At 35.0% G+C, this 16244-nt stretch overlaps 3 protein-coding genes across 18 annotated transcripts; 1 reads left to right on the top strand and 2 right to left on the bottom strand.

Annotated features, from left to right (window-relative positions):
* The first annotated feature begins 173 nt into the window (after positions 1-173).
* Positions 174-5188, top strand: LOC111442402 (EEF1A lysine methyltransferase 2-like). The gene is made up of 7 exons (XM_023079797.1): positions 174-529; positions 1302-1433; positions 1900-2100; positions 2265-2361; positions 3683-3786; positions 3933-3984; positions 4641-5188. Exons 1-7 carry the CDS (start codon positions 327-329, stop codon positions 4860-4862), a joined length of 1011 nt encoding a protein of 336 aa, XP_022935565.1. The 5' UTR covers positions 174-326; the 3' UTR covers positions 4863-5188.
* A 686-nt stretch (positions 5189-5874) lies between these two features.
* On the bottom strand, positions 5875-9275 carry LOC111442452. 3 transcript variants are annotated; one of them, XM_023079896.1, is made up of 8 exons: positions 9119-9275; positions 8168-8309; positions 8008-8070; positions 7854-7901; positions 7693-7746; positions 6324-6381; positions 6077-6132; positions 5875-5989 (listed from the first exon to the last, which is right to left on the bottom strand). In XM_023079896.1, exons 2-7 carry the CDS (start codon positions 8252-8254, stop codon positions 6107-6109), a joined length of 336 nt encoding a protein of 111 aa, XP_022935664.1. In that variant the 5' UTR covers positions 8255-8309; positions 9119-9275; the 3' UTR covers positions 5875-5989; positions 6077-6106. The 3 variants fall into 3 exon arrangements, with proteins under 3 accessions (XP_022935664.1, XP_022935662.1, XP_022935663.1); XM_023079894.1 differs by having other exon boundaries at positions 5877-6132; XM_023079895.1 differs by having other exon boundaries at positions 5877-6132; positions 9056-9262.
* Positions 9276-9754: 479 nt separating this feature from the next.
* Positions 9755-14633, bottom strand: LOC111442434. Of its 14 annotated transcripts, none has more exons than XM_023079872.1 (10): positions 14263-14632; positions 14061-14102; positions 13701-13803; positions 12214-12463; positions 11794-11865; positions 11632-11705; positions 11368-11506; positions 10741-10821; positions 10547-10636; positions 9755-10193 (listed from the first exon to the last, which is right to left on the bottom strand). In XM_023079872.1, the coding sequence occupies exons 4-10, from the start codon at positions 12460-12462 to the stop codon at positions 10110-10112; spliced, it is 789 nt and encodes a 262-aa protein (XP_022935640.1). In that variant the 5' UTR covers position 12463; positions 13701-13803; positions 14061-14102; positions 14263-14632; the 3' UTR covers positions 9755-10109. The 14 variants fall into 14 exon arrangements, with proteins under 14 accessions (XP_022935640.1, XP_022935634.1, XP_022935632.1 ...); XM_023079866.1 differs by having other exon boundaries at positions 14061-14145; XM_023079864.1 differs by having other exon boundaries at positions 14061-14155.
* Between the last annotated feature and the right edge of the window lie 1611 nt (positions 14634-16244).

The following is a 16244-nucleotide window of genomic DNA, read 5'->3' on the forward strand; positions in this document are numbered from 1 at the left end:
CTAAAATAAATATTTAAAAACTAAAATGAATGCTCGAACTAAAAAAAATCAAAAGCATCAAATAATACTTTCAAACTTATCTAATTAAATGTAAATTTAAAATAAAGTTATTATTGATATTAATCTCATGTTTTTTTAATTACAAAAACAACCTCAATATTGTGTTATATTTGCAGAAGAAAGCCCAAATTTGACGTCTTATTACAAGCTTGACCCACCGTCCGCTGTGATCGGCTCCGTGTCGTACCAAGGTTTTTCCGGTTCAACTCCATTCCTCAGATTCCTTCTAGGGTTTTTTTTTCTTCTTTTCTTCCATTTTTCTGATCATGGCTGCGATGCGATTGACGCCGGATGACGCTCGGGGTGCTCCGTCCGCCGTTGATCTGGTCTCTGACGACGATCGCTCAGTGGCCGCTGACTCTTGGTCCATCAAGAGTGAGTATGGTAGCACCCTCGACGATGACCAGCGTAATGCCGACGCTGCCGAGGCTCTATCTGCTGGAAATTTGCGTGCCGCTTCGGATTACAGGTCTAGCGTAGTTTCTTCTTTCGAACTGTGTGAATCTAACTGGAAATAGTTGAAACCGCGCTGTTTTAAAACTCTGTTTTTGTTTTGACTGTTGGGAACTTGGCGTGTTGTTTTTTTTTTTTTCTTTTGGTTAGACTGATTCCTAAAGCATTCAATGATCATGTTATTCTCGTTGATTTCTGGAATAGATGAATACAGTTCCGCGGTGCAGTTCATGTAGTTTATCTTTCTCGGACACTTGAATCCTGAAGGTGTGAGGAGAGTCCCGTTTCCCCATCTCTTGCTATTTCTTTCCTCAGTCTAATGGACTTCGTGTGGACTTCCTATACTGTTTTTCCCTTTAGCTCTTCAATCTGGAGGAATGGGAGAACCTTTGTAAATGTGTCCTTTTTTATTTGCCCAGAGATTAGATCCTTGTTTCGCAACTTTTAGCTTTAACTACTGTCACAATAACAATTGATTAGAAGCCATCATGGGTTGGCCGGACTAATGAAGAAGTAGGTTTAAAGGTAGCTATTTACTGGGATCTAATATCCTATGAGTGTCTTCAGCAACTAAATGTAGTAGAGTTTTGATGGCTATCCCACGAGATTAGTCGAGATACATGTAAATAGACTTATGCACTCATGGATATCAAAGAAACCTTTGCTTAGAATTTTTGTGACAAGAAAGTTGAATATTCCATTTTTAACTGCATGACCATATTAATCTGGTATAATGCTTTTGGTAATGAGCGTATTTTCATTCTAAACAAGGTTTGTTACATTTTCAGTTCTGACAAGGATGAAACAGAACCAGATGCTGAAGCTGTGGCATCAATGCTAGGTCTCCAAAGTTATTGGGATTCTCAATATGCTGATGAATTGACAAACTTCCATGAACATGGTCATGTTGGTGAAGTCTGGTACGTAAGAATTGCTTAAGGTATCTTGTTTTCTTATTTTCTGGTAATGTTATTATGTTTTCTGGCCTTCTGTGCTATTCAACTATAGATCATATTCTCTAATCACTTTTGCCTGTCAATATACTATATGTTGGTGCTGTACTACTGTTAGTTCCATCGAGAAATTATAGAACTATTCTTAGACTCTTAACTTTTTGAACATGATGTTGGGTGTTGTTCACTCAAAGGATTATTGTACCTGATAATTCTTCTCAATAATACATCTCGAGGACTATGGTTCTTTTAAATGCAATTTGTGTTGTTAAACTGTGATCGAAAAGATAAAGTAGATTTTCTAGATTGACTGGGCAAGACTTTTTTTTGGCTAAGAAACAAGCACAACTTCATTGACGGTTAGAATCAAAGAGAGACTTGACTTGTATTTGTTCATCTAGCTTTCTATTTTTATACTTTCTTCATTCTTCAGGTTTGGACCTGAAGTTATGGAAACTGTTGCTTCTTGGACAAAAATTTTGTGTTCTGATGTTTCGCAAGGTCGGTTTCCCAATCAAGCTGATAATGTTAAGTCACTGAATGGTGATCAGGGTTCCAAATTCTTGTCTAGTTGGAGTGTACTTGATATTGGGACGGGAAATGGTTTGCTGCTTCAAGAACTTGCTAAGGAGGGGTATGTTTCGAAATTTTGTTTTTTGATTCTTGCTAACATTTCAGAAAGGTTTTCTTTTTGACTTGTATCTTATTTCAATTGGTTAAACTTTTTCGTAATAGATTTACCAATTGAAGGCATAAGCTTTCGGTACTTACTGTTTGTCATCTTGAACTTGCTTGCAGATTCTCTAATTTGACAGGAACTGATTATAGTGAAGGGGCAATAGATCTTGCTAGAAGCCTTGCAGAGCGAGATGGTTTTTCCACAATTAAATTTTTGGTATGACTTGGCATGAGGATATTTTGATTACCGTACTTATTCTTTTTCAAAATCTTCACAAATCACCTTGTCTCTCTCTTGGATGTGCTATGGAACATAGTTCTTACCTTCTACTTACGAAATTGGTGGTGTTTCTGGACTTTGGGAATTGGTAGGGATTTATTTTCGTTTTTTTGTAGAACGTGTATTTTCTTTTCCCCATGTGTACGTTCCTGGCTTTTTTCAAAAAAAAAAAAAAAAAAAAAAAGAAAAAAAGAAAAAAGAATTTAAATGTTTTCTAAATGACTGTCACCATAACTATTAGGCTAATATGACTTTTGTGGTACATGTGATGTGAGTAGTGCATTGTCCATCTTGAAATTTAGGTAACCTTATTTGGCAGTTAGCCATAGGCATAAAAGGGTAAGTAATTGGGTCAATTGATCATTTTTTTAAGGGTAAATTAGATTTTTTACTATTATTCTTTGTCTATCCTTGTGTCTATTTGATTGTTTGATCCTTGAGTTTTCAACCTTAAATCCTTAGTTTTCAGAATTAGATCTAAATAGACTCAATATTTGTTTTTTTTCTACTTTTGCAAGGGACGATAATTGACAACTTTGATTTGGGAGACAGATTAGGCATGTAATAGAGTTGGAGGATACCTGTTTAGTCAACTTCATAAATCCTTCCAATTGTTTGTCAGATTATGTTGCATCTAAGTTTCAAGAAATGATTGTCACGTCTGTATATTGTCAATCATTGATATCAAGCATGATTTGATGTCTAGAGATTATTTGTGAAACTTTTTAAAGTTGAGTAAATTAGTTTCCAAAAAACATATTAATAAATAAGGATAGTTGTTAAATGCCCTTGGATCATACAAGCCGGTCATTGGTTCAATGCCTTTTTGAGCTATATAACTGGGTTATTAAATTACGGGGATCAAGCATTGTATGGTGTTGTTTGAAATTTTCAGCGTCGTGAATGCAAATCATCTGCCGATCCAGAAAGCAAGTGGAAATACAGAATTTTACACGCACAAAAGTTACAAACTCATGTCCTATCAACCTGTCTTAGAATTATTCTACTCAACCCTGCTACTCCGATCTGTGGAAGTTTCTAATTCCATATGTATTAGTATGGACATGCGTGCTGAAATTTTGAAGCTCAACACTTCTGTGATTCGTGAATAGTCAGGATTGGAAATATTAGTCCATTTTTTTAATTTTAAAGCTCAACATTTTATATTCAGTTTATGCATGATATAGTGCGATCATCATAATTGCATTATTTTACAGTAGTGCGATCATCATAATTGTACTGTTTTACATTGGCTTAGGTTGATGATGTTCTTGAGACAAACTTGGAAGGGCAATTTCAACTCGTTGTGGATAAAGGCACTTTAGATGCAATTGGATTGCATCCAGATGGTCCCCTTAAAAGGTAACGATAAGCAAATATTTGGGCACGGCATATGCTCCATAATAATTAGATAATTGGTTGTTTTCAAGTTTCAGTTCGATGGATATTACTGCATAGAAGGTTGAAGTACGTGGACATTTGTTTTTTTTTTTTTTAATTATTTCCAGGATCATGTATTGGGAGTCAGTATCGAAACTGGTGGCTCCAGGTGGGCTGTTGGTAAGGCCTTTCTTTCCCCCTCCCACCGATCTGGCAGAAAAGGAAAGAATTATTAATAATAATATATACTTCATGCTAGCGACCATGAAGTATCCTAGTTTTCATATCATGGGACTAAGTGATAAAGTAAAAGTAATTTAGAGTTCAAAACCTATGGCCACCCATCTAAGATTTTTAAATTCTATGAGCCAACATCCAAATATTCATCTTTCAAAAGTGGCAATATTACCTTTCATTTCATCTCCCGTCATGTTTCTAGATTACCCTTACAGTAGAAGTCCATTAGAATGTTTGGACAAATAATTTAGACTTGGGAAGGTTGGAATGGTGTGAATGTGACTTGAAACAGAAATTGTGACCCAACACCACCACATTTGTTCTAAGTCTAAGCGTCCGTCTGAAGTCCTAATAGATATCTATTCCGGTAGTTTTGAAACATTTATTAAAAGTCATGTGTAATATTGCAACTCCTCTTATTATATATTTCATATATCGTGAGATAAAATCAATGCGTGTGAACTCTGATTTTCCTCATTGTACATTGTATCTCCTTTGGCAAATTTGATATTTCGTTCTCTTGGATCCTGTGCATAGACATGTAGCGTCCTTTGATGAAACTGCAATGTGAACGGACTTGCCACTGTTAATTGCTGTAGGTGATCACTTCCTGCAACAGTACAAAAGATGAACTTGTGCAAGAAGTTGAGAACTTCAATCAAAGAAGGGTTAATTCCATTGCAGAATCAGAGTCGTCCAATGGAACACAAAGAGAATCGCCTACATTTCAATACCTCAACCATGTTCGTACCTACCCGACATTCACCTTTGGAGGATCTGTGGGATCTCGCGTGGCCACAGTGTCATTTCTTAGGAACTGATTATGTGTTAGCTTGTCACCTCGGATTGAAGTCATTTTTTAATGTTAGACACATCTATGGATTTGCAGTGTTTGAGCCTACCACTGTTTGCCTCCCAATAGCCAACGCTTCTTTTTTCTTTTGGCTTGGAAACCACTAGACTGTGTTCTTGTTATATCTTCGAACTGTTTTTCAGACTTTTTAGCTTCTGCTTAGGGAACTGATGTAATTACTGTGGGGAGTAAAAGTGGAGAATTGCTGAATTGCAGCTTTTTGTCAATGGGATATTGAGAATCAATGCCTTCCTCAGGATTTTAACATACAACTATGAACTATATTCCAAACTACATGAATCAACCCAACCTGCCAATCACGCTATATGCGAATTTGACTTACTGATATTATTTTGCTTATGGAATCATTACTAAATTATTGTCTTTAAATATCAATGTACTTCAGTGTTAATTGGTTTATTATTGTGTTGTCTTGAAGAGAGGGAAGCCTCAATGTACATATAATTGTAAAATAACTATGTTGCTTTGGTATTACACAAAAAAGGAGTTACAAATTGCTGAAGGTGATTCAGTGTTTATTAGAAAACGTCATCTGTAAGTTCCAAGTCGTTTGGGTTTAATAGATCTTTTTTTTTTTTAATTCAAGTTTTTAACCTATACTTCTTTCTTTCATCAATTTGACTCAGATTTCATTTACTCATCACAAATGAAAATGAGGATGAGAAATCATTCTCCACACATTCTCGTTTGGAGAATGATTATTGACTAGTAAGTCTCGAGTCAAATCGATTTTGAAAATGACATCCATTTAAAAATAAAAATAAAAGAAATTTGATTTAGATTATGAACCTGTGGATTTTCCTTTCTTTTTTTTGTCTCTAAATACATTTTTTCTATTATTTATATGATTGGTAACAAAAAAAAAACAAAATTAAAAAAATAACCTTAAAAATAGTCCGTCCTTTTCAAAAGTACCACTAACCTTTCAAAAGTTTCATTAATACCATTGTAAATGATCATCAATCACAATATCAATGACAATATGAAATAGATTAATGTCCAATATCATTCTCCGCACGATAGATATTCTTAGTGTAAGCACAAGAACAGATCCCGACCCGAGCAATTGTATTCTAATAAACAAAAGAAGATTGCTCATACCTAAACAGGCATTCAACAGGAGTGAGATACAACAAAACAACTGCAACAAGCACAAGTAGCAGCAGTAGTTGTTCAGTCATTCGAAGTTGCCTATTCATTCGGAGCAGTTCCTCCATCTGCATGAATAAATACATATCGATATCATAACAGTACATTAGAGTTGTCAGAGAATGAACAAACAATTTCTCCTTTCTTGGGTTAAAAAATAAGTTTGGTATCTGAAATTTCAAGATTATACATGTGGTGTTTTTTTTTTTACTTAATTGAGGTTGATTCTTTTGAGCTAAGTTTCAATGGTAGAGCATACCTTCGCCATCGGATGGAGCATAAGGAGACTTCCTGTATCGTGTTTGCTGTTGTGTTGGCTATGCGCAAGAGAAAAGAAAAATTGCAATCACATAAAGTCCTTCTACTTGATGATAGAACAATAAAAGAAGAAAGGCAATAAATGAAATTACAAGACTAACAAATCATTTCATGATATTGCATGGATATCTTGTCATAGTAAGAAGTAATCCTTGAATTTGAGCAAAAATAGTAGCAGATATGGTAATGGCAGCACCATCCTTCTCAAGATTAAGTCATGTCTATTATTTATTTTCAACCTTTTCAATCGTAATGACTCAAACTCAAACTTATGACTTGTGAGATCTTACATCGGTTGGAGAGGGGACAAAGTATTCCTTATAAGGGTATGGGTCCCTAACAAACGCGTTTTAAAACCTTGAGGGAAAATCTAGAAGGGAACCCAAAAATGACAATATCTAATGACGGTGAGCTTGTTACAAAAGGTATCAGAGCCAGACACCGAGTCACCCCAGCGAGGACGTTGGGCCCCCAAGGGGAGTGGATTGTGAGATCCCACATTAGTCAGAGAGGGGAACGAAACATTCCTTATATGGGTGTGGAAACCTCTTCCTAACCGACGCATTTTAAAACCTTGAAGGGAAAGCCGGAAGGAAAAGACCAAAGAAGACAATATAGGCTAGCGGTGAGTTTTGGTTGTTACATGACTTCTCGGAAAGCTTTTATTTTTGTAGAAAACCTCTTCAGTGCCACTGTACTTGATTGGTTCATGTAATTTGAAACTTATTTTATTTTAGTACTTGTACTTTCAAATGTCCAAATTCATTCCCAATATTTTTTTTTTCTCATCTGTCTCTCTTTATGTATGCTTTCTCACACTAACTTCTCTAATTTATCCCTTGTTTACACATTGTCTTACATATTTTTTTAAATATATACATTCTTTCACCCACACGTTTCTCTCCCTAGTTTATCTTTGCATACTATCTTTCTTTCTTTTTTTTTGGTTAATCTCCTTGTACAGACATTTCACTTTTTACGTTGCAGCTTTCTTCCAATAAATTACAATGTTGTTCCTATTGTAATTATTAACAGATGGAGATTAAGATGAAATAACTAGACACTAAAATTAGAAACCTGAAAATAAAATGGAAACTAAGTTGTTATGCCTAAATACTTCATTCTCAAGAGGTCAAGATCTAAATTTTGAGATGGACAACCACTCTGTTCAGCACATGAGTTATTACTTGATCTCTACCCTAAAATGATATCAAAAGTTTTCTACTTGAAATGAATATCATATGCATAATATAATGAGGAGTTTCATTTCCTGTTAATATATATATCTGCACGCACGCGCACACACCAACCTGTAATTTTGGCCGAAGAGCTTGTAAAGGTCCTTTAGGCTTCTCAACTCCTTGCTGCAATCAGATAAATTAAGGAGGATATATTAGTCAATTAGTGAAGTTATGCGAACTGATTTCAGAATCAAGTAAAAATGGAAATATAAGTTATACAACAGAAATACCTTTCCCAATGCCCAATCAGCAGAATCAAAATACGCACGTTCATGATCCTGAAATCGAGATTCAAAAGCTTCAGACACCCATGTGGAAGTATGCACGGATCTCATTGAACACCTTACTGAAATACTACATAATTTTTTAGAACAGAAAAATTACCTTAGAAATGAGAGGTGGCTTCTTGGGAACAATTCCTCCATATTTTTTCTTTATAACTTCCTCCTGTAGAGAAAATAAGCTACCAACTTCAACAAATTGGTAAATTTGTAACAAAATTTAGAGGTTATTACAGATGATTCTTATGTATGAAGTTATAAACCTCCTTCCGGGACGACGGCATAGATTCTTCAGATCCAACATGTCCATCTCCATCCAGCCGTTCAGTCTCTTTGATATGCTCAGACATGATTAACTAGTAAAGCTCAATCAAGCAGCAACTCCAATAATTATAAAATTGCAGCCTGCAGGGTAAAATTCAAGGAAACATTAGTTCTACGTCGGGGGCCAATGAACTGGCAGCGTCGTTCACTAGTTATCTTCGAGAAATTTAAAGATCAATCCAAGAGCGAGCTGCAATTTATAGATGGGCGTAGCCAACCCTCCAACATTATGCCAGAGCTCTTAGTAGACAGACAGAAATCAGAGATTAAACATGAGAATATTTCATCAATGGAAAGCATAAGATCCAATATCAGAAACAGGAAGTTCCACCACTCAACCTATGCCCTCATACACAAAGAGCTTTAAAAGAAGAGCTAAAGATAATAAGGAAGGATCAAGAACTACAGTGTTCACTCCCCACTCCATGGATCCATGTTTCCACCCACCAAACCACCATGTTTAATCCTGAATAATACCTAATTAACTTTAGAACTAAGAAGAACAAAATCTTCTTACTGTCTCTATAAGATTGAACATCACACAAACAATTCATCTTTATAATGCCCAAGCACCAACTCGGCATACAGCTAAACCAGACACAATCGATACCAATGACCACAAACCCCCACCGACAAACATACGCCATATTCGATTTCAGAGATCACACAGGCTTTTCTAATTCCACAAATTTATCGATTGAATTACACAGCAATCAGAAATGAATCTACAAATCAAACTATCGACCAGATGGGAAAAGAAAAAGAAAACGAGCGAAACAGATAGAGAAGCATCAGGTACAGAGAAAGTAGAAGAACACGAAGCTTACGGTGGCGCGTATCGCAATGGAGAGGGAGGAGGAGGATTGGTATAATAATGATAATAACAATACCTTTGAAGCTGCAAAAATGGCGATGGGCGAAGTGGGATGAAGACGATGAATTTGAGTCTGGATCTGATCTGCTCGAAGAACGACAGATCCAAATTATTTTGTTTGTTTGTTTGAAAATCTTTCTATTGCTGAAAGTAAACGGCAATTTCACATGTACATTTGTGGCCTACTTTGAACCAAACAGTGAATTTGACTTCTTTTTTTTTTCTCTTTTCTTACAAAAAAAAAAAAAAAAAAAAAAAAAAAAATTGATATGATTTTTTAAAGTTAAAGACACATCAATCTTTAGAATATGAACGTAAAAAAGAATAAGTTCGTTATTCATTTAGAGTATGAACATCGAAAAGAATAAGTTCATTACTCGAATGGACTAATACCATCTCTTGATGCATATTTATTTTTACTTTTTTTTTTACATTCAAACTATTTTGGTCGGTGAAAGAACAATGCGGAGATTTTTACAGTTTAATGGATAAATATTTCAAAAGGCGAAGATTTTTATAGACGAATGGATAAACGTTTCAAAAAATTATTATGAGTTCATCGACGTATGAAGGTGGAGATTTAAACTTCCCGACAATTTAGTAATTTAGTTTGAGATATAATTACTTAACTTAAGTTGTTATTGTAAGAACATAATTTAATTACAACTATCTTATAATTTCAAGAGCCAATATGAAAGCAATACTGATTTCCCTTCCTAACCATTACACACTTCATACATTAAAGAGTAGTGAGTGAAGTGAGCCAACGATTCCATTGCATGAAAAGTTTGATTTTAACCAAAGAAGTTTCAGCTGCCTCCCCACAGATGATGAACTTCACTGCAGAAAATAACTGGGTCGTGGTTGTGGTCGTGGTTGTGGTCGAGTCTCGATGCAAGGACCATGAATGGCGTTGATGACCTTCTATGCATTACATCCAACCAGTTTCCATCTCGTCGTTGTGCTTACGTCGGTTCCGTCGTATTAGAGACGAGGTGAATGTACTGCTATCTCACGTGGATGAAGTGCGACTGAGCATGGTTTGTCGAGTCATTTTCGTCCTCTGGTGTCGCAAGGTGAAGACGGGGATCCTACCAAAAGCATACTAGTATACTCAAACGTCGTATCAAGGGAATGTAAACAACTGCTAGACATCAAGCTCAAAGAGAATAGGTAACCAGAGCAAATTTTCAGGAATGTGCACTGTCTACCGTATGTTCATCATGGTTGGTAACAATACAATCATCGCCGATCGAAGATATATGCTTTAATTAGTTGAGTTACGTTTAAGTTGATCATGGATGTCCTTATATGCACTTCGACTACATATGTGACACCATATAACAGAATAGCCCAACAAAATTCATATCTATTCTGTATCCACCTGTTCGAAAATCCAAGCAGTTCTTACGACGAAATGAATAATCCAGACATCCTCACTAACCTGATAATGACGCCGTCCTTGAATGGAAGTAAATGCTCTAACCATGACATAGATTGGTAGAAGGATTCCAACAATTCTCAAGATCAGCAGCTGAAACATACAGCACATGAACTTATGGTTCTTCATTGGTCTCAACAATGGAAGAGGGCCAAAGGAAGGAGAAGTAGAAGGGGAAACAGAGAAAACGAGCCTACCATTAACAATGTCAATGAATACTCTCCAGCTCCACTGATTACAATTGGTAGCGTATGGCGCAAAACGAGAAGAACGATAAACTGCAACATACAGATACGATTAGAAGTTTCAAACTCGGGATTGTTGGTCAAATATGAGCAAGGCGAACACAGGTTTAAATCATATTATAGATATGAACTTTGATGCTCGTTTCATTTTCATTCTTAAGCTTCAAAACGTTATATTTTAATCCATCGACTTCTAATACTCTATTTCGTCTTCGAAACTTACATTACATGACTACTTAAATTCTTTTCGTTTAAATTCTTTTCGTTGATGCTTGAAGACCCAATACTTAACTTACTAATCGTGAATCAAACACTTGTTCATGCAGAAGAATGAATGTTCAAAGTCTTAATAGAAAGTTCAAAGACTAAAATAAAATCTTATAAGAACGAATGCTCGAACTTAAACCAAAAACTATGTTTGCTTTGCTCCCTTCACAAGTGAATGAAAAAGAATCAACGAGCAAGAACATTTAGTACTTTTTTTATGTGCAGAAGGCAAAGCCAATTATCAATCCATTTAAATTTGTTTACAGAGATAAGGAAACTGGAAATGAAGTAAAATGAAGAGGTAGGGAATACAGTTACTGCAACCATGCGGCAGCACAATATGCTTCTTGGAGAAGGAGTGAAGAATTCATCAAAGTCAGAATCAGGATACTCGTGATCAGGCATTCCTGCAGGTACATGCAGGTTCAGTCTAGACATCTCCCAACTTTCCCTAAGAACACAATTCGACGACAGCGATGTTATATTAATCGTGTCGAAAAAATAAACGAACAATAAGTGAATATACAATGCAAACTAGAGAAACTTGCATTGTGGGAAGAGAGGTAAATGGTTTACCTGAAATGAACTGGTGAAGTAATATCTCCATAATATAATACAGGGAGTGGTGCTGTATACCCTGGCTCAAAGTCCTGCAGTATAAGAAAAACGACTTCTTACAACCATAAAGTTAGTCATGTATTAAAGAAATTTTCATTTATTTGAACAAAAACAACAGACCTGGTGGCAAATTTCACAGATTGTATTGCCTTTCTCGTTGCACCACCGCTGAACGCACATGCGATGAGCATACTGCAATTATCAACACTAACTGGAAGCTAATTATCAAGGTGAACCATCTAAACGAACACAGTGAGGAATAAAGATATGAATCTGATTCTAACATTTTCAGTCTAGCAACAAGTAAATATAAACTAAGGGACCTGACTTAGCAAGTGTTTATAGCATATTATAACATCCTGGGGAAAGAGTTGGGGAAAAAGTTAAAGTTGGACCAAAACTAAATGCAGAAAATATCGATACGAACATTGTTGAAACCAGTTTAGTCAGTCATAATTTGGAAACGAGGGATTCAAAGAAAAGCTATCTGAGTTTCATCATTAAGTAGCACTAATTGGTGTTGAGTATACCAAATCTAACCTTCAAGCTTCCACAGCAAGAGCATGGTGTCTCCATTTTTGATTCGTCGTCCTCATCATGACAAATTCTGCACTGAACAAGTTTACTTGAAGGTGACATGAATTCAACGTCAATATTTAAGGAAGATATCATGTTATCTGCACTTGTTGAGGCCATAGGACGACAATTTCTGTTTTTTCTCTCAATGGTAGATTCGAGGTTTGATTCCGTGAGCAACTGATCCACCAACAGCACAAAATGTTCCCCCATTCTTCAATGACCCAGTAGACATTGGAAAGAATGAATGTCAATAAAATCATATAAAATAAGCCAAACAACATTTACAACTATGTAGACCAATTTTGTTTGATGCAGTGAACAACATCCATGACAATTCAGATTGTTTCTCAGCATAGTATAATTCAAATATCTAGCAGAAAATAAAGAAAGAATAGAAATTTTGAAACTTTTGGAGTTTACAACCCATGGGGCGATGGTGTGACGGGTAAGGTCCTTAGAATTGGGATGTCATAAGATATTGTGAGATTCCACGTCGGTTGGGGAGGAGAACGAAGCAATCTTTATAAGGGTGTGGAAACCTCTCCCTAGCAGACGCGTTTTAAAACCTTGAAGGAAAGCCCGAAAGGGAAAGTCCAAAGAAGACAATATCTGCTAGCGGTGGGCCTGGACTGTTACAAATAGTATCAAAGCCAAACACCGGGTGATATGCCAACGAGAAGGCTGAGCCCCAAAGGGGGGTGGACACAAGGCAGTATGCCAATAAGGACGATGGACCTCGAAGGGGGGTGGATTGGAGGGTCCCACATTAAATCAATTGGAGAAGGGAACGAGTGTCAACGAGAACGCTAGGCCCCAAAAGGGAGTGGATTGTGAGATCCCACATCGGTTGGGGAGGAGAACAAAGCATTCTTTATAAGGGTGTGAAACCTCTCCCTAGTAAACGCGTTTTAAAAACCTTGAGGGGAAACCCAAAAGGAAAAACCCAAAGAGGACAATATCTGCTAGTGGTGGGTTTAAGCTCTTACAGATATCCTCCTAGATATCCTCCTAGAACATGAGTTCAATTCCTAGGTAAAAAAATTACTAATTTGAAATCCTTATTGTTATCTAAAGTTGGCTTTGGAGTGGGCAAAGCTTCTCGAAGATCAATGAAGTGGGCCATGAGTATGCAAGGAATGAAATCCTGACTCCCCAGTTCTTTAAAAATTAAAAATAAAAAGAAGAGGAAAAAATCATTGAATTCACCTGAAGATTAGACATAATGTAACAATAATTATTCTATAAATAAAGAATCATAAGTTGCAGGAGAAAAGAGAAAGGAACAAAAATTTGAATGTTAAACGAGCCATGAAAAACCAAACGCTCCTTACAGTTATCCTTTTTGTCTCTTTTAGGAGGAAAAAAAGAGACATTTCACTGATACTCAAAAAGTTACATCAATGCTCTAAGCACAATTTAGTCAACTCGATTTAGTTAAAGGTTCAAACCTTGATTTTGAAAACTTAATACTCTAAAATACTTATCATCCCTGGAGATTGGTCTTCTAACAGGCAAAGCCTCCTCAAGAATTAGTAGGAAGAGCCCTATGGACTATGAACAAACTGCAAGGATTTTGCCCCAAAACTTAGTTCCTAAGACCTCCGAACAGATTCAGACGTTTGAACTCATTATTTACAGTTAAACTAATCGAGTTTTAGCAGCAATCGAACGAAAGATGTTACAAAAATTTTGCAAAAATTTAGGAATGTAAGAGAAAATGACAACTCAAATCATCAAAAACCAAGCAAGACTAAATCAATATGATTAAATGGTATAAACCAAACAAAAAGAAAACTCAGAAACCAAACCCGAAGAAATTCAAGAAAACAGCAATCCAGATCGAGAAAAGCCTAAAATTAACGAAAATGCACAGAAAGAGAGAACGGCAGCAACCTTCAAACAGCTACCAACATGATTAGCAAATGAACAAACACATTGCAGACAAAACTTATGAACAGCAGACGAACTAAGATTAAATGCAAGAGAAAAAGAGGAAACACAGATGCTTACGAAAATGGGAATAGAATTAGTGCGATAGAAGCAACAAACAATATGAGCCTTCTTTTCCTCCTGCTGCTGATTTTTGAAAGAGGAAGCAAGAGATGGAGTGTTCTTATAATTCCATTAACATTTCAAAGCAAAATTTGATAATTTCAGTAACCCAAATCAACAAACAACAGATTATTTGTAGCGAAAATGGATTGAGAGAAGCAAACAAGAATCTCTCTGTAGAATGTAGCGGGAGAAGGAAGAGCGCGAGAGATTCTTCCGGCCGCAAACCGGGGGCCCATTGGAATCAGAGAGACCACTTACTTCACAAATCCGAATCTCATCAATTTCTCCGGTGATATTTCCATTTTCTCGCCAATTTTTCGTTTTCTTCCTCCAATTTTGAAATTCTCGTTCTATTCGATAATTACGAAAATTCGTTAGTTTTTTATTTTTAAATTTTAAAAAATTAAGATTATAAATCCTATTTTCAAAATATCTATATATATTATTTGGCATTTCTTAAGGAAATAGGTTTATAAATTTTTATTTTTATTTTTAAAATTTGATTAAAATTTTTAATTTTTAATTTTTCAAATTTATCACGGAACTTTAACAAATATTTATTAGGTCTTTAAACTCTTATATATATATATATATATATATATATAATAAAATTAAAATTTTGAATACTTATTTATAAAGTATTTTAGTAATTTTTATAAAACAAAAATTGAAACACTTATTTAAAATTTAAAATTAACAAAAATTGGGTTATTTTATGAGTTTTAAAATGTAACAAGTATTTATTAAATTACCATCATTATAATGGATGAAAAGAAAGAAAATAATCATTAAATTCAGAGAAAATTAATTAAAGTAATGCTTATTCAAACTATAATTTATACCTCAACTTTATGGCAAAAGTTGACTTATCTTAAAAAATTAATTTTTCTACTTTTTAACTTTGGATTTATTTTTTAATTCTTACATATTAATAAACTATGATACTTTTTTTTGAAATACAATCATTAAAATTAATAAACTATGATACTTTTTTTTAATTACAAATTAAAATATAATGATTTTTTCTTTTTAATAATTATTGTTTAAAAATAATTATTTCTAATATGCATATATAACTAAATGAATGAGATGATTTTAATATTTTAACACGTGTATTTCATCAAAACTAAAAAATAAATAAGTAGTGAAATTAAAATGTTTTTGAAGTAAAATTAAATATTTATTCATGAAATAACCAATAAATTAAAGAACATTAATGATAATCTAAGCATAGTTCAAAGACATATGATTGAAGCTCGAGTCTGTCTCTTTCATTTATTGTTTAACTCAAGATTAACGAATAAAATTGTGAGATCCCACATCGATTGGAGAGGTGAACGAACTATTTTTTATAAGTGTGTGTAAATCTCTTCCTAACAGACGTGTTTTAAAATAGTGAGTCTGAAGGAGATACATTACGGGCCAAAGCGGACAATATTTACTAGCATTGAGCTTGGCTTCTACGAATGGTATCATAGCCAGACATCGGGCGGTGTACCAACAAAGACGTTGGAATCTAAGGGAGATGGATTGTGAGATCGGTTGAAGAGGGGAACAAAACACTTCTTATAAGTATGTGAGAGCTGACAACGATACATAACGGGCTAAAATAGACAATATATGTTAGTATGGAGCTTAAGCTTCTGCAAAAAAAACAAACACCAAATCGAACATAATTCAACGTTAGTTGGCATGTATTCTATACTGAAAATAATTCTTGAACGACCATGATGGAATTCTCGATCCTTGAAAGACGACCATCTATTTTACTCTCTTGACCATCACCTCCTCCTTCTCCATAGTTTCTTTTCTTCTTTTTCCTTCCTCACACAATTTTTTTTTTTTTGTTATCAGTTCGTCATAGTTATGAAATCGATCATCCAACGATACCAACCAACTGCTAATGTGATCGATCGACGTAACAAACTCCTCCAAAA

The sequence above is a fragment of the Cucurbita moschata genome, unplaced genomic scaffold, assembly GCF_002738365.1.
Source record: "Cucurbita moschata cultivar Rifu unplaced genomic scaffold, Cmos_1.0 Cmo_Scf00004, whole genome shotgun sequence".
NCBI classification, from domain to species: Eukaryota; Viridiplantae; Streptophyta; class Magnoliopsida; order Cucurbitales; family Cucurbitaceae; genus Cucurbita; species Cucurbita moschata.